At 42.1% G+C, this 26,870-nt stretch overlaps 1 protein-coding gene, 1 long non-coding RNA gene and 1 other non-coding gene across 6 annotated transcripts in view; 2 read left to right on the top strand and 1 right to left on the bottom strand.

Moving 5' to 3' along the window:
* ss (aryl hydrocarbon receptor spineless) overlaps positions 1–26,870 on the bottom strand; it is a 96,098-nt gene that overhangs the window by 54,373 nt on the left and 14,855 nt on the right. For both annotated transcript variants that reach the window (XM_076540210.1, XM_076540211.1), the window contains exon 2: positions 5,247–5,437. In XM_076540210.1, the coding sequence (XP_076396325.1) occupies positions 5,247–5,437 (191 nt within the window). The remainder of the gene's footprint in view (positions 1–5,246; positions 5,438–26,870) is intronic.
* On the top strand, positions 22,314–26,736 carry LOC143265859 (uncharacterized). Of its 3 annotated transcripts, XR_013040617.1 has the most exons (5): positions 22,316–23,433; positions 23,516–24,021; positions 24,087–24,198; positions 24,293–24,398; positions 25,173–26,736. It is a non-coding gene; the product is annotated as an uncharacterized LOC143265859 (long non-coding RNA). The 3 variants fall into 3 exon arrangements; XR_013040616.1 differs by having other exon boundaries at positions 22,314–23,433; positions 24,293–26,736; XR_013040618.1 differs by having other exon boundaries at positions 22,315–23,433; positions 23,600–24,021; positions 24,293–26,736.
* On the top strand, positions 24,478–24,549 carry TRNAD-GUC (transfer RNA aspartic acid (anticodon GUC)). Its single transcript has one exon. It is a non-coding gene; the product is annotated as a tRNA-Asp (tRNA).

The raw sequence follows: 26,870 nt of genomic DNA, 5'->3' as shown, positions 1-26,870 counted from the left end.
TAACTATCGCTCATTAACGTCATTATTAAAAATGCAGCAATTAGACCGCGGCAAATATCGACTTATATGGAGTACGCCACCAGTCGAAACACCTTTCTCGATTTTGCCGAGGACGCCTCTCCTACCGGTTGCTTCATTATATGTGCACTTTTCTCGCTGTTCATTGAACTTCTCCCAAAAAAGTTCATCGACAGTCTTTCTTTATGAACGAACCTTTCCAAAAAAGCTCTTCTAAATAGAAACATAAATTGCTGCAGTATTGTAATTATCGGTTATTGAAAAGCAGGAGTATCATATCAAAAGTTAAGTATTGTAACAGCCTGAAAGACAACTTTCGTGATACGAGCAGCTTAAATCCTCTTGTCGCGTGCCGCGTGAAAAAAAGAAAAAGACTCGATCCGTGTCACGACGCGACAGGCGTAAAGGAAATCAGTTTTCAAAAGCGTGGTGCCCTTAGGTTGATGACTTCATAGAAATGACACGAAGGCTCGCAGTCGTCGTTCGCGAAGGGCGAATCATAAAAGGCAGACCGCATCGCGATAATGACATGAAAAATGAACTCGACCGAAGATAATCGACGAAATTAAATAATTGCACACTCTGCACGCTGGTGGATGAGCGTGCGCGCTTTGCGCCGACGAATTTAATCGATTTACGATCTTCTCCATAATCCAGAGGCGGCTTCCGGTTCTCGCTACCGGCCCGGGGAGATCCGTTTCGTTGATTTCTCCATCCTCTTTTTCTCTTCTTGGCTCCGTTCCTCGCAGGGCCCGTTTCTGTCAATCTTTCTTTACCGCCTGTTCTTCTCTCCTTTAAACTCGTCTCTCTTCATTCTTCCGCCATTTTCGTTCGGTAGCTTCCTTTGCTTTTTACTCGTCCTCCTTTTGTTCATTTTTACGCTCCCTCGACGGCTCTTCCTTCTTCAGTTTTTTTTACTCTTTCTCCCTTCGTTTCCTGTTTTCACTTTTTGTGTTTCTTATCTCGAGTGATTTTCGTTCTTTTGCATCTTCTGTGAATTTTTACGGGGCTTTGTTGTCTTGTATTTTTATATTTCTCGTATAAATTAATTTTATTTTCTGCGGTTTCGATATCCTTATCGTTGCACTTTTATACCTTCTGAAAGTCCCCTTCCACGTTTCGTCACGCGGTGGTTCTTTCAGTGTCCCTCCCCGCCAGGTGTCAGCTCGAAATGAAAAATGTAAATGAGTCGTAATGATGAGAAGGTAACTGTATCGATGTATATCTCTTCATCAACGTTCATGCTACGCGTTTACAAGGTACACACGTTGACGCTACACCGCGCGATCTCGAACGGGTTTCGAACAATTCCTTCGGGTATTATTTCGTAGTTTCAAATGTTAAAGAGACCACCTCGAAAAAATCCTTCGACAATATTGATCGAAGCTTCTAAGCAATGGCAGTTCAACGGTGGTAAAGAATTCATTACTTTCCCGCTTAACGTCACATCGTTATTCCACGTGCGGCGGGTTTTGATTAAGGTGTCGGAGGGTGACGAATTGCGTAATGAGGATTTGATGCCCTCGCGCGGTAAGTAATTAGTCCGCGTGGGTTATTAATGTCTTGAACTAACAATTTCATCAAGGACCTTATTCCGCTTCGAAGCAATTTCGTATATCTCTTCTTTGTCCGTCTGTCACACGCAAGATCAAACTCCAATTACTCCTCCCGCAACTTTTGACCCCTTAAACTGTACATATCTCTCTTCTTTTCTAACGTTCCATGATTAGCCATTCATAACATTTGCGACACGTCGATTATTCAAATCATTTTTGCAAACAGCACTTATACCTCGTGTGCCAACATCGAAAGGAGCTATTTAACCGAGAAACACGTTGAAAAAAGTTGTACAATTCTATATCGAGATTGGACTGTCAAAAAGGTGGCGTCGAAGTGATTAAAGAAGAAAAAAAGGAAACAAACACGAGACTGCCGGCAATAAGATCGACGCGGAGGAGGTTAATTACCGAGACTCGTCGCTTTGAACCTTTTATGGGGTCTACGGGGAATGGCGAAGCGCGAGAAAGGAACGGTAAGCGTCAGTAAAAAAGCGAAAGAGGTGCAACCCCCACGATCCGCTATCTGAATCTCCTGCAACGTTCGCCACCTTCTCTTTCTTTTATTCCTCTTCTTCCTCCTCGAGATTCTCTTATTCTTCTGCTAGCTAACCGGAGGCGAGGACGCACCACGTGCCCGTTTGAAAAATCAACGCGTTTACCGAACGGCTAATTAATTTACATAGTGGAGCACTCCTTTTCTTTCTCTTTGCTAGAATCTTCTCTGCCATCACTGGGAAGTTGCTACAACTCTTTACTTAGAATTTATCTTCTACGTAATTATCGCTTTCTGCTTTTAACTTGCATCTTCATTTTTCGATTCGTGATTTCTGCATAATTGTATAGTTCTGCTGGGTTCTCAAGTTTATTCGACACAAATCATTCTCGTTTAACACAAAATTTAAGAAGCAACATTTTTTAGAAATCACTATATTATTAAATATTGATTGGCGTACTTTGACGAATTTCACTCGTGACACACAGCTCAAATGTGACAAAACCCTGCTGAAATTTTTAATATTCTTCATCTTGAAAATTAGGTCCAACTATAATTTGCATAGTCAGGATGAATATAAAATGCTCATAACATTTTAATTTTCTTTGTTTGTTTTAATATTACAACTAGTTTTGACTGAGGCAAGGGGTTAAGATACATGAATGTTTATCAAACGTTTAGAATAACCCAGTTTATTCAACTAAAATGATTGTTCCCATGAAATTGATCTCAGTGGAAAAAAGACCCAGATGGCAGTTCCAAAATCCAATTCGTGTTCGATGCAGTGGCAACCTGCACGCATTTTTCGCAATTAGCGATCCGCCGCTGGCCACGGTTGGAAGATGGGCACGGGGTAGAGGGACAGGTGAGGCCGGTAACGCGCAAGAACTCCCAGGTATCAGGGCATCGGGCGACACTCTCCCGGGTGTCTTCGGAAAAGATCCGAGCTCCCGACAATGAATACCTATTAAAACGGTGTGAACAATGCCCCGGAGTCTGGCCCGTGTGGTACGCTCTCAGGATCGCGTCGGTAGCAACAAGAGCGCTAAGTAGAGACCGGGCAACCTCTTGTGCCCCGCAGGTGATATACTGCGAGATCCGCGATATCGAGACGTGGCTCTCGCAGGCCCCGCAACTGGACAACTCGCCTCTTTCGCTTTGCTGTCTCTCGTATTCGCATTCCTGTTCGCGTTCGCACTCCGCGACCATTGCGATCCGGATTCGTGTCCATTACCTTGCATACGCGACCCACGCGTCCTAACTCCATTCTTGCCCTCCCATTTTCACCCATCTACAACAATCGACCACTCAAAATTGACATTCGTAATTTAAAGTCGTTCTCAAATGACTCGAACAAGTTTCCAAAGAATAAAATTTTTTCCTGAATCAATGATGAAGAGTCTACTATTTTTCATCCGTACCCTAAAACCGTCCTCGATCAGTCCTGAAATAAATCTTCATTAAAACCCCAATTACATATAAAATCCAATCGGGGAGAATCGATTGATCGAACCCACGAGGTTGGAGGAAAAAAAGGAGAACGAAAAGCATTCAGGACACACAGGTGGTGGTATCAGTGGTGGAGTACGCGATCGTCCGTGGCCAGGTTCGCGGTACTTAGCGCGGCGTTAAATCGATAAAAGTGTAGAAGCCGCATTACGAGGGTTTCGTGTGGGCACACTTAGAGGCCGCGCACGTTCGTCGTGAGATTCGAGCCTCTTGCCTTCTGTGACTCCAGACTGGCGGAGGAAGATAATGGACGGGAAAAAGAGGAACGTTTGCCCATTATTCCGCGCCGATTCTTCGATTGGCCCCACCTGATTGCGATTGCAGATGAGATTGCACGCCCGCCGCGAGCTAAGGCTTCGACGCGGTTGCATAATTCCCTATCCCCTTTCCCTACGATCGCTTTCGAGATACTAATCGGCGATAATCCAGATTTTCGACTTAAATATGGCAATTTGAAAATCATTACGCTTCGTAATAAAACGCGCTGTGATATCACAGAATCGATAACATTTGTGTCCAAACTTGTGGTGACCAAATTTGTTACGAATTGTCTTTTTTTTTTAGGAGAATTTTCGTGCACAAAGAGACCTCGAAGATAGCAATACTTTATTCCGAGTATTTTTGAAGCGACCTTGAACACTGTATGATTTTGCACAGTCACGCCATTTATGATTTCGCGAAGGAGTTAAGAGAACTGGGTCGTACCGATGCAGATCAATTGATCTAGCGAATAACGAGGCTAGGGAGCATCGGAGGGTTAAAAGCATCGTCTCGAAATAAGGGATCGATCGGTGAAATCGTGTTCGATACGAAAAACATGCACCGGTTGCGCTGACCTGAAATTTAAAAATGTCATAGCCACGGCTATGGATATCTTGACTAATTATGAATAAGCAATGCAAATGGGTTAAGCAATGTTACGATTTCGCGTCACGAAGGGATTATAAACTCTTCTTTTGCGGTGAAATTACAACGTTCGAACGCCGCGAGTTTCTCGTAATAACCGAGCTTATCTTTTTACCGGCTAATTTTCAGTGGCTATTGATTGGCAAATAATATCAAGCCCACCCCTGTTTTTCTTGCATGAATTACGATTCTGCACTTTTCTAAATAACAAACCGACTCTAAAGATTTTCCGTGCGCGATAACGTTAACGCTCTTTCTTATTAAATAATTCATATATTTATACCTAATCTTGTTAAAGTAATCGCTCGCGATCATCTACGTTTTCACCGTTAGCGTTTATCACTATGCTTTCTGAAACCATGAATACGAAATTAAAGAAAAAAATGGAAAAACATCCCAACACTTTCTCCGCGGTTTCCGGTACAATATGACGTAACAATAGCAACGGAATTACAATGGCGAGGAAGAAGTTCGACGGTGAGCAGACGAATTGCAGGATCGCGGAAGAACGCGGGTCATTGTTTTTGAACCCTTATTGTTCCCTCAGAGACAGAGTAACGACAGCATCGCGTGTTCAGAAACATATTGCGAATGCTAATGCTCCTGGATGCGCAACGATGTTTAGCCACGACTATGTACCGCAAGAAATTTCTGAATCTTTGCATCGCTGCCGACCAACACTTTTAACTCGACGGTTAAAGAACACTCAATTAATTATTGTTTATACTTCTTAGTCATGAACATCCTTACGATACACTTACCTTGAAAGTAGCTCTTCGTTCGAAGGTAGCTGACGCTGAGTCTCAGAATACTCAGCCGATCCAGCTTGCTCAAAATGTTTTGCTCGAACGGAAGCAACGACGCCAGCGTGTCCAATTCGGCGTTCAGTCGCTCTCGATGCCTCTTGCTGGGGTTCGACTTTGTCACCCCATCTTTTTGCGGCGGTTTTAAACTGCGAACAGAATGTTTCATTTTAACCCGAAGCTAGTCTTCTATTTAACTTCATTGCAATTTAAATTCACGATTAGATTTAACACTACCAAACCGGTCAAACGACCGCTCCACAAGTTTCTTGTTATAAGGTACACATTGTGTTAAAGTACATTCCTTAAAATCAGCACTGATTTTCATCAAAATGAAGAATAGATGTGTGTACTAATTTATCTTTTAACTTCATTTTTAATTTCAAATTGAGTACACATTAAATGTCGGTAGGTTCAGTGTTAATGTCGAAGACCTCTTCGAACCCCAGAAAATGCGAGTTCCATAAAAAGCAATAGGTCTATGTCCTCAAGGTAACGTTCGAAAGGAAAATTTTCCCTTTATCGGTTCAGAGATGTCCACAAGCGGCGAGGACCTGTTTAACTTCGACTTTATGTAAGGCATCAGAATGTTGTCTTAATTAGCTAAAAGAATCAAGGTTCATCCTTAGTACCGATTAAAAGAAATTCCTGGGAAGAACACGGTTGACCACCTTCGAGACTCGACGACAGGCGGCCTACGACCAAAGGATCTCGATAATTAAAGGAGACCACTGTCGGAGGATTGATTGACACGTGGGGAACCCCGCGGACCGATGTACCTACTAAACAGCTGCGATTCTACGGGATAAATATAATTACGAAACATTTCGGTTATCGTTTCTAGTTTTCTCTCAGCGGGACATAAGGTCCGCAAATTGTTTGGTAATTATGACATGGATCGTCGCTACCACATGGTGATTCGATTTACCATTGGCGTACTAATTAAAACATTATCCTTTCTAGTTATTTTAATGTTAAAATCGAGTCTAAGAATATTTCGTTTATCGAATCAAAAATGTTTTTCGACGGTGGATAATTGGAAGTAATGAACGTGACGCCACTGACCGTTCAGACCCACGCGAAAAATCAAACACTTGGACTGTTTGTTTAATTGAGGCCCGTTTCACGGGAACACCGTACTAAACTTCTCGTCAAAGACACCGCCTCGTATTACTCTTAATCTTCTATTTAACAGTCGTTACCATTTTTAACAACCTTGACGTCCTCAAGCTAGCTAAAATGATTCAACGCTTATTCGGAGTCATAGAAAATCAGAAATGCTTGGGCTTCCGAGAATTTGGCGAAATTGAAGGCGAAACGGAAAAAGGAAGGAAGGAGCGAAAAAGCACGATGGCCTTAATTAAAATGCTTAGGGGTTAGAAAGCGTGATGAATGAGATTACCAGCTATGTATAGGCAGACAGCTACGACTACGGCAGCAGCGAGAAGAACTCTATTAATTATTAGATGACACCGAATCCATTATCCCTGGGACGAGAGGAAGTCCTCGAGGAATAGTCTCATTCGGATACCATTAGGACGTTCGGTGTCGGCCTTTTGTTCTTTCTCCTGTTCGTCGCGCAGCAACGTGCAAAACACGGTTAATTATTGGAACGAGGACAAGAAGAAAGGTGTGCCACGTGGGCAGTGCCATTCTTCTCTTATGGCCCTAATTCTTTTTTTCTCACCTTCGTTTTTGTCTGTTATCTATCAAGGAAATTTGGTACGACTCGAATCGAGCAATTAACATTAAATAACTTTAATTTGTTTGACTCCGGTGTTTACTAATTAAATGTTCATTATCTGATCCTTTTAAATATGCTTATCGGTTCTTTACTAATGTTTCAATTAATTATATTGCACATTCAACAAATTCATAAACTCTATACTTTAGAAAAGACTCGCATTACCTTTGAGTCGCCCTGTATTCGTTTCGAAATCCTTAACGAGAACATTTTCAACTATGTACAACTAATGATTTCTGTAGAAATTCATAAACCTGTTTGTTAATTAGAGTATCCTAGTGGAAAAAAGAAATTCGCTAAATTCTTTAGCTTGCTTCGTTATTCCATTCAAGTCGCGTCGTGTACACATCGGAATCTCGTTTCTTGAAAATCTTTTTTCCTCCGGCCTCGACACTCGAACACGGACAATTTGATTTGGCAGGAAAAAGGAAGCAAGCTTCTGAATAACCCCAAGATTACGGTATGATGTGTTCGAGGAACTCGTCAAGGATACCTGGCGAACCTCCTTGCAATTTGATGACACTAATTGCAATCGTTAAGATCAACGACAATAATGACGACAAGGATAATCCAAACGTCGGGCTTTAAAAAATCCTTACAGTATCAATTACTCCAAAAAGAAGAGAAACGCAAAACGATTATATTACAATTCGTGGAAACGATTAATTCGAACTAGGAATGAATCATAATAAATTCATCCTGTTATCGTGGACGATTCGGTCGTCGTATCACGATGACACAGTGCCATGACGGACAAATATAAAAAATAAAATTATAGATTTGATGAAACAATGTCCCACAGGGAACCGATGAATGGGACACACGCGTTTACGTAACCGACTTTTGTTCTCCGCCAGCGTGGGAAGAAAGCGAACCGTGCACTTTGCACGGCAGAAAACTGCATTTCAATGCGTTCTAAAACTGCAAGTGCGCCGGAGAATGAAACCGATGCGACAATACCGTAATTATAACGTAATTGTCTCTTTATTGCTGCCTCTGACCGCTTCCTGAGTCTTGTCCTAGTTGCGAATTCCTCGAAACGTTCGATTAATTGTACTTTGCATTCATTTTCTATTATTAATGGAATATTCGGGGATTTCAGAAAACCATTCCCAGAATTTATAGGTCGATGTCAGCCGACGTACATAAATCTAATATCGATCATGTTTCTGTGATTTACGAGCAACAAATACAAACTTCCAGGCCTGCTTCGAATTAAATAACACGAATCAAAAGTGGCGCGATCGCGTAATCGCTGGGTATACAACACGCCATTCTCGAATCCATCAGCCCTTCTAATCATACACTCGAGATTGCTCGAACTCGTATCAAATCTTCACCTTGACAATTACTAAACTAATACAAAATTTTGAAGACCCTTTACGGAAACGGAACTTTCAAACCCCCTAAAGGAAGCACCTCTAAATTAAGAAAAATACGCAAGAATTATAAAGCCCCGAAAGAGCCATTTCCTGAAAAGCGCCATTTTGCTCCTAGCATCAACATCCCTTCAGTCCTCCAACCCCTTACAAAAGCGTTTCCTCCCTTTTTGCTCATGAACGCTTCATAGTTGACGTCCTCGGAGAAGGTAGCTCCGGGTGTAGAGGGGTTGATCGTTCGTACGGAAGCGCCGGGACGCGCAGGCGCCGCGAAGGGTGGGTCCACTATGGATTTTCGAGGGTAGAGACGAAGTGGAGGAGTTCCGGGGTGGCAGACAGCATGGGGTAGCAATGGAAGCTTCCACCGCAGAAAGGATGCTAGAACGTTTCCTGGGACAGTGATATACACGCCTAGACAGCGGACAGGGGTGAGCAACGGTGTCTAGGAATGCCCAAGCTCGACCTTGAACCGAACCCTCCTGGATTCGATATCCTTGGAGATTGGAAGAAGAAACAGAACGAGGGGTTGAAGCGATGGAGTTCTAGTTTCGAAAGGTACAATACTTAGGGGTTGGGAATAAAACGGGTGCAAGTTCATTCTGATACGAAGTTTTTAAGCTGTGAAAGGGGTAGCTGATGTTAAAAATGTGGACTGAATATTTTATTCGATACTTCATCTTACTTTTAGTCATTTTTATTTCAAGTTCGAAATAATTTCAATTTTACCCTTTTCAACATTTCCACTATTTTCTGGTTATTTAACCAAAATTGGAATCAGATCTTGTGGAACGATAATCAGTCACGTGGTCAGTACTGAGTAATGACAAGGGTGATTTTAATAAAAAGAGAATTTCGGTTCGAAGCATCCCAATTTTCAGTTTAGAGATTTTGTTCGTCAGATCCTTCGAACGATACAAAAATGTCGGAGCGGACACGCAACGAATTTCGCGTGGACGCGAAACGAGCGGAAGTGCATTCGCCTGTCAACGTAGCATTTCGTAAGTGGTGAGTTGAAAGAGAGCACCAATGGCAAACCTGACTTTCGACATCCTGTGGCAAATAATCAACCATATGTCGACTGCCAGTAGAATTAGTGGTCTTCGTCAAAGAAAGCTCCACGAAAAATGAAAATGCAGCTGGTATGGTCGGTTTCCGTTCGGAAGCTTTATCGATTCAACCGACAAGATATAAATTTTCATTTTATTTTAATTTATCGTTCGATCTTGACCTTTCGAGAAATCTTTTATTTTATATTTCCTGTCTTCATTCATAATTTCTCAAGCAAGAAATCTTTGTACCCAGAGTAATTTTCTGCTCAATTATAGCAGTCGCAAATAAAATGAATACACACAGCTCGGTATTTATGAGATCATTAAAATGAATCGAATTATATTCGGAATACTACGAGTTCGGTTGTAAGTACTCGCGACGCGAGTTATTTTTCACCGTGAAATTGTAGCTCGCTAACGGTCCCGAATTAGCGTGTTACGATGCTAACGGGAGCAGAAAGGATCGTTCTCCCGCGTGCGTTAGGCGTGTTAACAAACGGCCCAGTCACCGTCGGTTAGCATTACACGGACGCGAGCCGGCGTTCAACCAGAGCGTCGCGAGCGCCGTTTCCTTCATCGCCGTCGCGAATTAATTACCACGATCGTTCTTGGATTAATTACAGCCGGCGTATCGGCCAGACGCGAGAACAAGCCTGCTTTTTCTCGCGCACGCGATTTGCCGGCTAAACGCGACGAGGATCTGCCTCGCCTCCGATCAACCTCGTTACTTTTTGCTTCGGTAGTCTCTCTCCTTCCCTTTGTAACCATCTCTCGTCAAATCGATACACAAACCACAATCTTATACAAGTTTTATAATACATCCTTCATTTGTAGAAAAACTTTATTCCTTACGATTGTTATCGTTATTTTTCTGTAACAATTTTTATCTTCATATCTCAGTGATCATTGTTTGGATCGCAAGATCGTTTTGACTGTTCTGCAAATGACTGTTCTGCAAGTTTCTTATTGTAAATTACATAATTTGTTGAAGTGATAAAGAATGAATGTGTACTAATATATAGGGTTGTGTGTTTATTTATTTTTTGGCTGCATTTTTAATTTCACATACACATACATACATACACAACCTAACTAACGTTCGGAGACCTCGAAGGACACGGGAGGATTCCTTCACGATCGTAGGATCGACGATGGACCCGTGGTTAATCTTAATTCCAGAAAAGTTGGTTGGAACAACGAGTACAAGCAGAGGGATCACGACAACTATAAACAATTTAATTAACCGTGCACCGCGTTGGATGGCATACGCGCTCGCACTCGCTGGACAGTGTATAAATCAAAACTCCTTTATTTGCCTGGTTCGACTATTAATGAAGCACGGGGTCGGTTGAGCCTCTCGACGGACGACGACTAAATTAAATGAACATCTAAATCGTCGAATCCAGGGGACCACAAATCTCTCGGCTGCCGAAAACGCAACGGGTGCAAAACTCGATCGAGAAAGAGAAAGAGACGGAGTTACGGACAACTACCAGGGTCTAACTCGGCCCCGAGCCCCGAGCCGCCATAAATTCTCCGTTGAATTCGAAATTCGCCGCACCGGTTGGCGCGCGATCACGCGAGAGGAGGTAATGTCGATGTCCGCGACTGATCGCTCGCGTATGCGTGGGACGTGCACGCGGAGATTTCGATGCTTCGACAGATCTCTGAATCGGCCATTTTCCCATAACAGCCCAAACTCGTAACATAACTACTCGGGGTTGATTCCACCCTTCGAATTTATCTGCGCAAAGTCTAAGAAATATCGAGAGAAAAATGGTTCGAGGTTCGGCCTTTCACAGACGCGATTCAAATGTAACGTGCACGGCTATGTAGAGCGCGTAACTGGCGTGACAAACGGAATTATTATGCGAGGACGAACGCCTCGCCGGGATGCTCTACGACTGCCGGAACTAATTGATTGTACCAACTGAGACAGTTTTTCGAGTGCTGTGCATTGTTCCGATCCGTGAAATTGGATTTTGCGGAATTATTCTTAATTTTAACAGAGACTTTTCCGACCGTGCATTTTATAATTCATATCCGTAATATTTAATTTACTTCACGAAATGTGAAGATACGGTAGAATTCAGACCGAATATATTTTAAAATTGGGAAGGAGCTGAAATAATTAAATTGTCTCGATAATCCATACTGGATAAAGAACTCGAATACTGTGAATTTCAGAAGAATCTTCGAAGGGCGATCGTTTATTAACCCGCGAAGGGTGAAGGGTTGAGAGGTGACCGGAGGCAGTCGATAGAGATCAGAAGGAATAACGTCGCCCAGCATCGCAGTAAACAAAGCCCAAAGGCGTGGGTCGAATGGAAAGCCTTCGTTAATTGTGCGGATTGATCGCCGATCTCGCCGTGATATCTTCAATTTTCTGCAATAACCAACTGTCTAGTTTGCCCTCCGCAACATAAATTTGCGATGCTTCGCGGAAATCCGCCATCATCGAATTCTGCGAACTATCCACAGTTAAACTTTATGGAAAAGTAACAAAATTTAATCTTGATCCTTAATTCACTCGTTTATCGAGAAATCCTCCGTACCGTACAATTTTATTTCTCCATAATGAATAGAGAACATGGAAATTTAAACGTCACGACCTCGAAAAATCTGCAATGAGCTTCCGCTGCCCTTAATTGCATCAAAGGCTTATTAAAGACGTCGCTCTGTATGCTCGCATGTAAATTGCTTTCATATGTATATTTCGTTTATACTTTTTGTTCATATATGCATGCGTTCTAACCAGATGTAAACGAGTTCGTTAAAATATATTTATAATACTCAGATATTAATGACTATAATCATCGAGCATTTAATTCTACCTAACTCTATTATTTGACTGATCGTTCATGTTTCATTCACCACCCTTCACCCAAAATTAAAACACGAGTTAGAAAATGCCACTAGAAAAGTACCTGCAATTCCCATTACGCCAAATCATGATTCTTTTTAAAAATAAATATATTTCCAAATTCTTTAAGACTCGCAAGCTGCTGAAATTTAAAGCAAAGGTAAGGCTCGAGTGTTCGAAATATTCCGTTGTTTGGTGAACGTTAAAAGTAACGAAAAAGCGTATCGTGTAGTGGAGCTCACGTGATGGAGTAAGAAATCGCGAGGCCGCGTGATTTAGGAAGGAGAGTCGTTAATCAACCGGTCGAGTTAGAAGTCAACAGGTGCGAGAACGAAGCGGCGGCCCGGTTGCTCTCTCGCATGGGACACGCATGCCAAGCGTGTGTCACGGACCTGTGTCCCCACACACGCGTGTCTGAAACTCGCTGAACCTCGATGCTTCCTTCCATGTGCAAGCTGATGACCCTGGAAACTGGGTCGATTCATCGATAGTTGCTCTACTATGAACATAATCCGCTTCGATTTCAACCCTCGAATTTTCCGTTCATGACAAAAAGACAGCTACTGTTTGCCGATTAAGGATGAATCTCATTTCGCGAACGATCGATAATTAAACCACCCGCTGGCAACGTTATAAGTTACTTTTTAATTCCGTTTAACCAAAACATCGTAAAACCGGTGCAATCTGCCTGAACGAGGAAGGATTCACGGGGTAGCAATTGCTGGAGCGTTATTAATGTAACCAGCAAGCAGCTCTAAAGTGATAATTGCGGACAGAAGATTGCGCGAAATAAAAGGAGAAACAGAAAACCGGTTCACTTTAGAGCGAACTAATCTCGGACTCGCGATAAATTTGATTATCGATTAGCGAATATTAACCTATCGAAACGTAATAAAATGCTGTTGATAAAGAGAGTCCTCCAAAAGGCAATAACCGCGTGGATGAAGTTGCTCGACCCTCTAAACTCGATCTCGCTGCGCACGGTTCAGCATCCCGAGGACAAATCTGCTGTGTCCAGGTAACAGGTAGACAAACGAGCCGTTCGAGTACAAGTCTCTTCTAAACGTTTTCTAACGGCGTCTTTAATCACTCTATCCGACTTGACTCGGATGGTTCGGTGAGAAAGGGTCGTGAACAGAGTCGACCTGGTCCTGCTACCGAATTCCCGTGACAAGGTACATGGAACTCCATCGGGACGAGCGAAATAAAAAGAAGAACGAGAAGGCCGAGAAGAAGACGGGAAGGTGGAAACAGGCCTGGTCGAAACGCATTTGTCGGCTGTTGGCCCGGTTCTCGTCGCTCTCTGGCCAGCCAGGAAAGATTAGTGGTCCTAATTCCCGTGCTCGTTCGTTGCTCAGGAAATCCCTAGGTTGAAAAGACGCGTCTCTGACCTCTCCTCGGTCCGGAGGAGAAGGGAGAGCAACACGAACGAGTTATCTGTTCCGTTTCTACGGGTCCTGTAAGGTAGGAGTGTAGGTTACGAGTGTCCGAAAGACGCCGGCCACGCTCGTGCTGGCTGGCTACCGTAAATGTAAATATCCTACGCTCTTCGAATTAACATACGTCCCCGCAGGCTCATTAAGGATGAAATTAATTATCCAATGGTATCGTTTCTCGTGTTCCTCAGACCCGAAGCTGAAACGCAGGGCCGCGACACGGAAAAACTTCGGACGGGTTCTAAGGGCTCTGGACACCTAAGGTTCACTTCTAGTTTAGCTCTCGGATACGTGAAACTTTTAACTTTAATATTTATTGGTCCTTTTGAACGAAGATGTGGTCAAGCAAATGTCACCTAACTTCATTGATCAACCATCAGTTCTATAATTACCCTCCTCAATTTGAAACTGTACAATTAATAGAATAGAGTACCATAGCTTCGGAGAATAAACGAGTTTCAGCATCCATAAAGGTTTGAGCACACACGAAATTGCAGCTGGAATTCGGGGAGCAGAATCATGGAATCCGGATTTTTTCCACGTCGCGATAAAGCGGGTACGGTTAAAAGGTGGCGCCAATCGATGAATGATTGCCGTCGCGGTCGCGCGCGTAAAGCAATCAGCTCGAGGGAAGAAATCACCGCCGAAGACTTAGAGGAGCAATTATACTAATGGATGCAAAGTCACACCCTGTTGTCTGCACCGGGCATGGTAATGAGTTGATATCACTGCATACCAAGACCTTGTATCCTTCCAAGTCCTGCTTGAACCTTTGCTCCTCTTCTTTTCTTCCCTTTTCTTCTCCCACCTATCTTCTTGCGCATCTCGCTCCCTTTCCTTGACACTGCCTCGCGCAGGATTCACTCAGCCTCGAAAATCGCCTTCGAGTTTAATCGAAGGATGCGTGAACCAAGGAAAATCTTATAACAATGTCTGGATAGAAACGGAGGCGGAGAATTTCTCGATTTGGAATATCTTCGGGTATATTCGTGGCGAAGAAAAATCGCGGTGATTCGAGCGGACTGCTTAATTATGAGCCAGAAGGGTAAAACGGGTTAAGAAACTCGTCCCGTGCACGGTAAAGCGCTTGAAATGGCTTCGCACTTGTCACTGACCACGGTTATCTTCTCTCTTCTTAGAAGGTGTTCGCAGGGTGACGGAGATACAGAGTGGCATGACCTCTACCTGCTCTACGTACGGACACCACTTCTGCTGCATCGTTCTTCGCGCGATTACTCGCTCACGATTCGGTGAAATCTCGAACTGAACACTGTTTATTCAACCCTCGCTTCTGAAGAAAAGCGGATTCACGCCTTCTAGTCTACTTTCAACTAGAACTTGCTTCACCGAATATTTAAGTGATTTACATCAACGATATCTACCTTTTCTGATTATCAAATTTATTCAAAAATAATTGTGCAAGTCTTTACATTGGAAAAGTCACCGATCACTACACTGAATATATTAAGAAAGAAAAAGTTGAATAATTATGCAGACTTCACCGAACACCCCCACGGTTCCGAAATAGACGGAACAATGAGAACAGGAACCGTACAAAAAGGAAATCCTGTCGATCGTAGGACAAAAGAACCGTGCCAATGACTCGCATGCACTGCGGCCACTGCGTGGTTGCAAGGAGCTTTTGTACTCCCGGCAAATGCATTGATTGAAACGCAAACCAGTTAAGGGTGCAATTCAATCTCTGTCCGAAGAAAACTGCTACACCACCACCGTGTAATCCCTCCTAAAGGATTCGGTGTCGTTTTCCGTTTACTAAAGAGGACAATTCACCGTTTTAGCTGTCGCATCTTTACAGCCTTTTTCAACATTTTTCAAGCTAGCTCTTTAGCAAAAAAGTGAACTCATAAACTAGACATTTTGAGTTAATAGACGAGTTACCTATTCGAAGTAAAATTGAAACTGAGTGTTCTATGTAAGAAGAGTGGTCTTGCGCGTTACATGAAATTAAAATTAATTTTTCAATCGACCTTCTGACTAATATTTTTAATGCACCGTTTCGAATTACATAGTCCACAAATTCGAATGCTATCTGAAGAAGTTTCTCTTCTACGCCAATCTATCAATATATCTACAGAGGGGAACTGTTCAGCGTTACGCGAAGAAGGCTAATGAAAAATCATATAAAGCAGTAAATAGATTATCAAAGCAAATAAGCTTTCTCGACTAATCGAGCTCCGAACGAAGCCAAAACAGGTAGAGTATCGTCGATCCTGAAGCCAGGATAAAGTCTAGTGCAGCCGATTAAGCTTCTTAAAATCCGGTATCGTTGGATGATGATAGGTGGTAGAAGGTCGCCGGGGGTTGGGTTGGAAGCCGATATTTCTCGGTCTTCTTTTGTCAGTGGCGATGCGGTATTAAATCCGCGTATCCGCGCTTGGGAAAATTCTGAATGCAACGAGTGTAAAGTGAACTCTACGTTGTTCTACGACACCGGTCAAACTATTGGATTATTCGAGGAGAACGAGTGGAAGAGCTGCGGTTAGCAGGCATCAGACTGAGTTTGTTGGATTCGGGATCAAAGTAATCTCGTTTGCCATCCCCCTGATCAGCCTATCCCCGGTGACCAGGGGTGGGCAAACCACGCCCTATCATCGTTGGATAACGCTGTCTTTTTAACGCTTTTTCGAAAACGCTAGCGAAATCGTTCAAAAGCTGGTGCCTGTCTCTGGTACAAAAGAGTCGTCTTGGACGTCGACCTACATATTGTGGGACCACATAAATCATCCAGAAACGGTTCTATCTTCGACAGATCACGGATGCCGATGATTGTTCTGGGTCCGATCGATACTCAAAAATCGTCCACTGCCATAAAACGAAGAGAGAAATTCTTTTTATACGAAACATAACCGATTTTGTCCGTTCTTATCCACGTTTTTCCCTTCGGACGAATATTTACAGGGATATTCGCGGAATGTTGGACACCCCTGATGCTAGCCGAGGCGTGTGATCTGGTTAGTTGACTCTAGGGTGGGTTTTGCCCTCGGTAGACAGCAATCCGCTCGTTTTTCGAGGCCGGATTAGCCTCATAAGACGACACCGACTATCCACAGATTAGACACCGAGATCAAGGATTTAAAACAGCATCGGATGACGGATTTGAATCGGATCAGCAGGTCGATAACAGATCGTAGCCGAACACAGCTGGAAATCATGCTATCTCGTACGCGCCAGTCCCCATCGACCAACTAATGACACCACAAACTACCTCTTTCTTTTCCCCGACTTTCTACGGAAATTTGTTCAATCAATGTTCCACGGGGTCCAATCGTTTGAAACTTGCTAGGGCAAATATTAGATCAAAGAACGTACGAAACATCGTTCTAAACATCGTTCGCTGAAAGAGCGGAATCCACTAGAATGCAAATCTTTTCAAGCACATATATTTTTTTATCTTCTGCATCGACAATCGTGTTCGAGGTGTGAGATAAAAAGCGAGGGAAATTTGTAGACAAATTAGTGCACCGAGGTAGTGAAGAGCCGGAGACGTCCGAGGGTTGCGAATACTGCAGTGTCTATTTACTTCGAGCATTGACTCGAACCTGACACCACGGACGACCGTGTCTACCTCGTTCTCCGTATGTTTAGGAATTATCTAATTTGTTACAACGTGTTTAAAAAGAAGTACTGAAATTAACATGCAAATAAGTAGCTCTAAGTTTGCCTTAGAATATCGAGTTACTCTTGTAACATAGCATCAACATGTTTATTGCTAATCGAAATTCCATTGCCTCATCTGTGCTTCAAATTTTACAATTTTTACCTTGATCAAAAGAAAACCTAATGCATATGTAAATCAAATTGACCACGTAGCAAAAGTTTACAACTACTCAGTACAAGTGTGCAATTACAATTACACAGTAAATGTAAATTTCTATTGAATCAGAGCAATATGCAAAGTTTGGACTGCAGGATAAATGTCGATATAGAGGACACCGGTGAGTATCAGATTGTCGCCGAGCCTGTTGTTTGACATACAACATCTTAATTCGAATCGGTGACGGTAAAACGCGAGAGTTCTCTCGATGAGCAATAAAAACCTCGAGCGACCAAGATCGTCTCCAACGAGGTCCGTTTCGTGACGTTCCGGGGCCGTGGGTTCGCGTGGTCCATTCTTGTCCGAGAGAACGAGCACGCACGATGACGTGACCACGTGACCGTTAAAAACCTGACCTAACCGACATCACTGCCGGCACGCCATTATCCCTGTCTCCATCGCTACTGAATGAGGCCCGATATGTCCGGGCATAAAGTCGCTGGTATCGTTGGGTCCTCTCGTAAATCCATCCTGCCGAAAGGACATGCGATCCAAAGCGGTCCGTTGTCCTTCCTCTATCAACTACTTCAACGCCTGCTACTGCGATACATTTCTTTGTTCGATGTACTTGTTTCACATCCTTCAGACACACCATTCTTTTGGAATATGAAGATTCTTTACTTTTTTAAGATGTCTCTGCGGGTGCTACCTGTTTACTGAACAGTTTCAGGAGAATAGGAGAAAAATTGAATACTTCGATAGAGTGATTGAGACGTTATTTGAGAACTTTGCTAATCAATCTTTAACCTTTATCCTTCAATCTTTAACCTGTTCTATAACCTAGTACTAAGTGCTTGACCTAAATACCATGCAAAAATTCTTTGACTAAATTGCGAATGTTATACTGGAATTTCTTAATAATTAAATGCAAATAAATGGCACAGAAGAATTCTAGACAGCAGGAGTCGAAACGAGCTCTCCTCGGATCAGCCCGAATCATGGTTGATCCGACTCGATAAAATGACAGTGAACTCAACGATTACCGTTCGCACGCAACTACCGAATGAACTAATATCCAAGTGTCGACCTAATATCGAAGTTCGGCGTAAACCCATCGGAAGGCACGCAAGCAACGTGCTTCTCTCGTCACGAGCCAACTTGTATCCCTTTTTCTCGAGACCCCTACGGTTGCATGCACTCGCAGGACGTACCGTGGATATCCGGTGGTTGATCGATACGTCAAGAACGCGGCGATTAGGTACTCCTCCACGGGATTACTTTACCGGTATCGTGTTGCCAATTCGTGTGTATACAAAGAGGCGAAATTGCGCGAAACCTGACAGATTTGTTGCTCCCCTATTTTCATCTGCTTCGTTTTGCAATTACGATCTCTATTCGTTGATAATTTAGATTATTCGATGGGATTATTAGATGGGACTCTTTGAATACTTTGAAGGCAACTTTCGAGAGTTTCAAGGCGTTAAGAGGTAGAAAGCTAGAGCCTAGTTCTCTTGTCTTGCAAGAAGAGACAGATCAAGCGGCAGATGTAGCTACCCTGCCACGAATCGATTTCGATCCTCCGTTCTCGATCCCATAAATATCTTGGTCAGACCAATCGACCGGGTAATTACGCCTGTATCGAGGCGTACCAGGGGCGGAGAAACATGGCACGTCCTATAAGCTTCGATATTATGCCTATACGTAGTCGCGGCACGCTTGACCCTTTTGACACTCGGATGATATAATAATAATTGTTGTGCGTTCGTGGCCACGAACTCTCTTCTGGTCGATTGGCTGGATTGAGAGAAACTTCTCGTACGGTTGCTGCTTCGAACACCGGAGCCGTATTGTTGGAACAGGACGCAGCCCGGAGCGTATTCTTCGAAACGTAGACCCACCGTTTAATTTTCTCGCTTCGTTTCATGCTTCCTCTCGAACGAGCATTACCGTTTGACCGCCGTTTAATTAATATCGAGGCATTCTAGCCGACCGAATGTCTAGATAAAGATCGTGGCATTGTTTGATGGTCCAATAACCCGAATAAATCCCGAAACGTACTGGATAGATTTATTTCCACGCGGAACCACCCCTTTCCCTTAACACCCTGTATTTCTAATGGAAATTCGATACGAATTTTGATAATTTCGTTAAAATTTATGACGCACGTTCTGCGAGGAATTATTCGCTCGAAGGTTGTGATTATTTGAAAATCAGTGGGCCAAAAAGCGTAAGGACGGGGTCTGAAAAGACGAAGTAAAACGAAAGAAGGAGGAACCGTTTCGAGCTCCCAGGGAATCGGGGGCTAAGAGAGCCGGTATTCAGATAATATGCTAATTTCTTGACAGGTAAGTAAAGCACGTAGCAGATTAGCCCCATACTAACCTCACAATTCAGCCGAATCGGTAATGGTTATGGCCGTTAATGGCTACGTATTTCAAGTCGAGCGACGATCGTTTTACTATACACAACCGTTGGCCTCCTCTCTTTGTTTCTACTCAATCCACGATTGGTAATGCCTCCGTGGTAGATATTCCATCCTACTAATTCGGTATTCGAATTCGCCTGTTATCTGCACTCCGCCGAAATTTCATTTCCAAAGAAATTTCGTGCTTCCAGGATTCACCGCCAATTTTCAGAAACCCAATTTTTTCTTACATCTCGGTTATTAATCTCGATAACTATCTAACGAATGTCTAGCTTACACAAAACTAGCTTGTACAAAAATATCTTGCTCCTGCAAGAAATTCTACTGTACGATCCTAAGGTCTTAAAAGTCCGCGTAAAATTCGCCGGATCAATAATCCCGATTCGTCCCGGATCACTTTCTGTTTTTAATTATACGTAGGTTAGCCAGGGTTAACCCCATTAAGTTGGCTACCGGCACTTTTATTTCTGTTTCGCCAAAGATCCCATTATGCTCGTTTGCGTTCGGGATTTTGTGGCCACAGGAAGTCCATCCCTTCCGATCCTTTTTTACAATCGTTGCCAATTGTTTTGTGAAATTTTATTTTCGATAACGAAATGTCAACCTTGATCTCAGTGGATAACAAGGGTGTTCATAATGTTATAGTGCGTCGGTAACCTCCCAAGAACTCAATCTCCCACACCGTTTCGCAAAACAAGCAACACGAAGCCCGATTTCACGATTCCTCGGATCCAACGGCGGCAAGAAGAGGGCGCCAAGGTGACGGTCCAATTCGCGCCGGTAACTGGACCATTTACAGTGAGCTAACAGCTTCATAGAAGGTTTGCGAGCCAGCTGATAGTTACTCGGTCGAAAATGGTCGGGTCAGAAACCGAAAGAATAACGAGATAATCGGCAAACGAGGCGCGGTTACCTTTACAACACAGTAAAACAGGAACAGAAGATTCAGCTTTTTACGCGCGTTGTTTTGCCGTGTTTACCTTTCTTCCGTCTACGACCCGATTCGATACGGATTCGACAATTGCGAGCCCGTCGATCTTCCCTTCGTGGAAACAGAAAACCGCTGCTTATAATTGCGATTGCTTCTTGCGCTTCTTGCTCGGGAACGATTTCCGGATAAATTCATCGACGATTCTGAAGGATCTGTTCCTCCCTCGGTCGCACGCTTTTACTATTGCGAAATGTTGAGAAACCTGGCTCTCAGGTGGTCCGAAATCGAAGATTTCATTTTAGAAGGTATTTTAGTAAAAAGATTAATTTCCACAGTAAATTATGGATAACGGAATGAATGAATTCTATCGAGAAGTAATTTCCTTCAAAGATCGTTGTGGTCGCTGAATCTCTGAATGGAGGTTCAACCGTGGGATTCGTGCTAAGGATCCTCGTTCGAAGATCTCTGTGCACCCTCTTCGCTGCTGTTCTCTTCAATCTTCCCTTAATAATTGTTTTTTGCGCTTGTGTTTACGAGGACCGGCCAATGATACGCATTACGCGTGGCGTTGATTGCTCGACCAGACACCAGTTCTCTCCTTCTGCCTTTCTTGCCCTTTTTGCACCTTCCTTCCCAACCCCCGATGGTCAACGAGGAACAGAAAAGATAAGTCATACCCTATCAATTATTTACTAAAGATTAATTACGCTGGATGATAATTTAAAAGCAAACTTTTAGAAAATTTGCACCCATATGTATACAACATTAAGAATATATGTATATAACATTAAGAACATACGTGTACAACATCAAGAATATATGTAACATTAAACATTTGTAGGTTTGTACTCTTTACATGTCTCAGTGTTCTGATGAATTAATTTCAATACACGTTACCCTACCGCTTAAATTCGAGGAACGACCGCAACGAAAAAATGTGCACGCGTTTCACGCGCGTAATCGTCGGAGAAGAAAGAAAAGAAAGCACAGAAAAATAAAAGAAGCAGCATCAATCGGAACAGGATACGACGTGGCGCTCGTAATCGTGGTAAAAGACGGGGGTCGGGTTGCATATTTATAAAATGCAAATTTCTAATTGCGGTAACAGCGACGCGAAATTAATGATTGCATTTAAAACGCTTTATCAGCGTCCGGCACATTTTAAATCGCGTAATAAGCAACCCGCGTTCCTTCTTGCGTGTGTTTCATTCGCTCGAACAAGATGCGCGATCGCATAAATTTTTGTTTAGGAAAAAAGGAGAAAATTTAGAACCCCGTAGAAACTTCCGTTTTTATGAACAAATCAAACTGTACTAACAAAGTCCTAGCCAATAACGAAAATTCCGCAAGATTCGGAAAATATGGAGGTTGAAAAACTCGAATAACAAGCGTAAGATTGATAGCTGTAGGACACTCCTTCGCAGACAGATGACGCTGTCGAGGGTACCTTTGAAAGCAAAGCTAACAGAATGAACATATGGCGTGGCTAGAGCGATCTTTCAAAAAAAGGCAGAAGTTCTCGTGTCGTAGACAAACGGAATTTTTACGTTACTCACATTTTCGCAAACGCGTTTGCACAAGTCTGCAAACTAGAAGCTTCGAATACACAGAGAGCTATGTTGTACATATGTTAGAATAAAGTGAACGCTACTAAACTTTGTACCCGTATGCAAGATACAATTAACTCGATCAAGCACGAGCGGAATCTCGATAAAACAGCATCGTAAAAGGATCTCGAATCAGCGGGACGAAGATAAACGAAGTATCGTTTACTATTAATCTGCCAATTTATTTCGCCAGAATGTTTTTAACGCGAAACTGGAAACACGCAGGTGTCTCGTTACTTCCCGTTCTCCCATGGAACTTCGCAACCTAATTACTCGAAGACCCCTTCGTTAAACAGCGATAAACATCTGGTCGATTAATAAGGAATACTGTTTTTCTTGCTGTCGTTCGATACCCGTGCATCGCGGGCTACCGGTTCCCTTTCAAAAACGAGAAAAGTGCGGCAAAAGGTGCGACATAAAATAAAAGAAGCGTCAGTACGAAAATTAATTTTCCCCTCGTTAATTATCGCTTAATCTTCCTGATTACGTCTCCCCTTAAATGTCCGATATATTCTCTTGCCCGATTAAATGTTATTAAACGATTAAAAAGAATGAGTACCTCGATAAAGAATCTCCTGAAGAAAAATGTTCACTGTGCCACGAGAAAATCTCGACTGGTAGAAATTGACAAAAGACGGTTCCTACGCTGGTGGAAGGAACGGTTTCTGTTGAAAGTCGAAATGTTTATGATACGAGGAACAATGCAGCCAACCCATGGTGACCCGTGGAAAGAACAGTTCATTGCAGGCAGTCGGCGCGTTCGAACGGTCGAAAAAATTATTTGAGAAAAATAAGTGCTTCTAAATAATTCTAGTGATGTCATGAATTTTGTACTGTATTTTTATTACAGTGTAAGTGATATTTTGATGTCAAAGATTTGACCATGGTGACCCATGGAAAGGACAGTTCATTGCGGACAGTCGACGCGTTCAAATGGTAAAAAAAATTACTTGAGAAAAATAAGTACACTAAATAATTCTAGTGATATCATAAATTTTGTACTGTATTTTTATTACAGTATAAGTGATATTTTGACGTCAAAGATTTGAGATTGAATGAAATATAAGATTGACATTAAAATTTATTTCTGCCATATCTTCAGAGCACCATTACAGCGTTTTGTGTGCTTAAAAAACGTGTTAAGATCGAGCTGACCAGTTTGTGTGCAAAGAAATTCAAGCTAATGCCTCGGAAGGGACACATGCGGCAGAGTCCTCGGGCCATGAAGCGCTATAATTTACGACACGACCCTTGACGAGTGATTTGCAGACGTCTCGTAGATACATGGTGAATGACTTCAGCGTATTCGCATTCTGCTGTTTGCCTTCCTCCAGGCAAGACTCTGCCGTTTTCTTAGATCTGTCGCGGGAAAAAGTTGATCGTTTCTGTTTACTCTTGCAACGATCCGTGCCTCGATTCGATTAGCGTTTTCTTTGCGTATTACGCGCGTTAACGCGATAAAAAATAATTTCGATTGAAAGAAATCTCTTCTTAACGTGGTGGAATTATAATTGAAAATACAAGGTGAGTGATCTTTGAATATACTTGAAATACTTATCTGCTGAAGATTTAAATTTAGAACATTTTAGATGAATAGAAAAATGAATAAATGAATAAAATGGAAGATTATGAAAATGAAGAGCGTATACGCTGGAATGAATTAATCAAGGAAATGGAATTTAATTAATCTAATTTTCAAATGTAAGTATAGAAAGTGCACAATGTACTATACATAGCGTATACAGTATGTAGGTTGTATAGTAATGTGAATCTAACCTCAAAAACTTTGTCACAGGAAAACGAGGAACGACGGAGATACGTTATCGATTATCACTCAGCGATGCTAAACAATAAATCAGGCATGCATTGAAATGAAGAAAACTACATTAATGTTTTCCATAGTTAAGTATTTTTTAGAAAAGTGTAATTCATGGTTATTTACAGCTTTTGTGGTGAACTGAAAATATATCTTCCAACAAATCCTCGGTAGTATAGTGGTTAGTATCCCCGCCTGTCACGCGGGAGACCGGGGTTCGATTCCCCGCCGGGGAGGATTTTTTTATTTTTAAAAATTAAATTTTTTGATAACTTACGTATCATAATTAATTACTAATAACTTTACCGACAGATTCGTAGAAGATTACAGCACTATTAGTAAAGTAAATAGTAAGATGTATTGAAACAATACATAGTTATAACGCAACAACACGATATCTGATTGAATTCCATATCAGTTTAAATGCCTCTCACTTGATTTTGATTGATTAAACGCATACTTCATCTGATGAAACTCTTATCTTATACACAATTTTATGTCGTAATATTTCATACTGTAAGATAAAGGTCTGAAGAAGCACAGGCGGAACACTGAAATGTATTTCCAAAATTGAACGCACGTAATTTTGCACAAAATGGTGGCGAAGTATTAATATTTCACGAAGTAATTTAACTCTGATGATCGGTATCAAGTACTCGCGATGCTTAATGTTTTGCGCAATTAGTCTTCTTTCTATTTTTATCCGCCCCATCATATGATCGTAATTTCGCAACGCGTTAAATGAAAATATCAAACATAATGCTATTAATAATCACCAGTTAAATATGCAGCTATCCAAGTGATAAATACCATTATTCCTTTTCAAATTTATACACGCAATTTATTCTTGTTTGAACAGAGAGCCAACAAAGCAAGGTGCAGTCGAAGCTAAAACTCGAAAAAGGAAGAAGAAACAATCGACTCCGCAGCATCAGTCGTGATACGCTACCATCATTCTGGCTCGCTAATTATCCAAACAATCGGCAAAATTCCGACGCGGCACTAATAGTTGCCAGACAAATCGGCAAACGTCACGAAACGGTTCCTCGCGGTTACTCGAGCGTCACGGAGGGCCAAAAAATCGGCTCCGTTTCACGTGTCGCTAATGATGGACTGGAGAAAAACGAGCTGAATTTTCCACGGGCGAATTTCAGTGATAAAAACGGAGCGCGTGCCAAGGCGGCCGGAAATATATTTCTAGCCAGGGGGTCTCGATTTCCATATCTCCGCAAAATATTATGGCGGAAACGCGAAAAAGACGGGATAGACGGTCGTTAGAAACTCACGTTTTTTACTTCTATCAAGAATTAGAGAATCGAAACCTAACGGGTAGATGTCATTGCACTTGATTAAATATTAATCGAGTTTGAGATGATTCATGCAAATAAAAAAGCAAATGGACAAGTATATTAATCTTGCAAGAAAAAAGAGCAAGTTCTAATAACTGGTTCTCTATTAGATAAATGAATGCAAATCCTACGATTAACGTCTTGATCTTTCAATTCGAATTTATCTCGACATCATAAAATCTACATCTAGTATAAATATTAATGGTGATCCATTGGCTGTGCAGCAGATAAATCATCGAACTGGGATAAATTAAGATGTAGATTTAGATTTGCTCATCTGAGATTTGACGAGGGACACGGTGAAATGCTTGCTCGATCATAAATTAACTTCCTGTATTACATATTCTACCGCGATTTTCTGCTGATCTCTATCGCCTGTTTGTTCATGGAAAATACCTCCTACTTACGGTTTGAATGAAATTATACGAAAAGTTATGCAAACTTAAACTTACCTGAAACAAAAGAGAACAGATACAACATATTTAATTTAAATTTAGATTCGTGAAGAGTTTGAGGCTGTCGAATCCTTCACTATTGATAGTTCAGTCGATAAAATAGTGATGGGTTCAGGTACCGAACGGCGCTGATCCAAGTAAATTTTAAATTTCTGTATTTACAAGTCTGAAGCTATATCGATAATTTTTTCGTAAAGTCTCGCACGTTATACATCCTCGATTTCAAGTGTCGTAGAACGTGTCAAGCGCCCCGTATAAAATGAATATTTTCACGCCTTTTTTGGGCCGCAACAAAAGAAGCTGTTCGATTGGAAGTGATACCGATTCCGTGAAAAATTCGAGTATGTATGTGTGCAAGTTCCAAGCTGAAGAAAGGCATGTGGCAGGTGGTACGCGATACTTTGCATATTCATCGGTTTCTCGCTTATCGGTCCATATTATCGCGGCGTGCTTAATTGACTTCAGATTCCCTCATTAACGCTAATGGGTCAATTCCAAAACTGTTCTCCATCGTAAGGCGCCAACGAAACCGCAGCCGAGTTGCTTGGTGCTCGCTCGCGACTTGTATCCGCGACTCCTCTGATAAGCTTGGATCAATTAAAATTAAACTGCAAATCTATTGCGTCTCAACCTTGGATCTCCTTATCATACCTCGACACTCATTCACAAATTTTTGCGAACGTTTTATTTCGCGGGGAAATAATTTTATTTGACAATTAAAGTTATCAAGCTTCTAAAATTGAAAAATTAATC

Source organism: Megachile rotundata, chromosome 15 (assembly GCF_050947335.1).
Source record: "Megachile rotundata isolate GNS110a chromosome 15, iyMegRotu1, whole genome shotgun sequence".
NCBI lineage: Eukaryota > Metazoa > Arthropoda > Insecta > Hymenoptera > Megachilidae > Megachile > Megachile rotundata.
The sequence above is the reverse complement of the archived record's forward strand: the minus strand, read 5'-3'. Positions and strand labels throughout refer to the sequence as shown.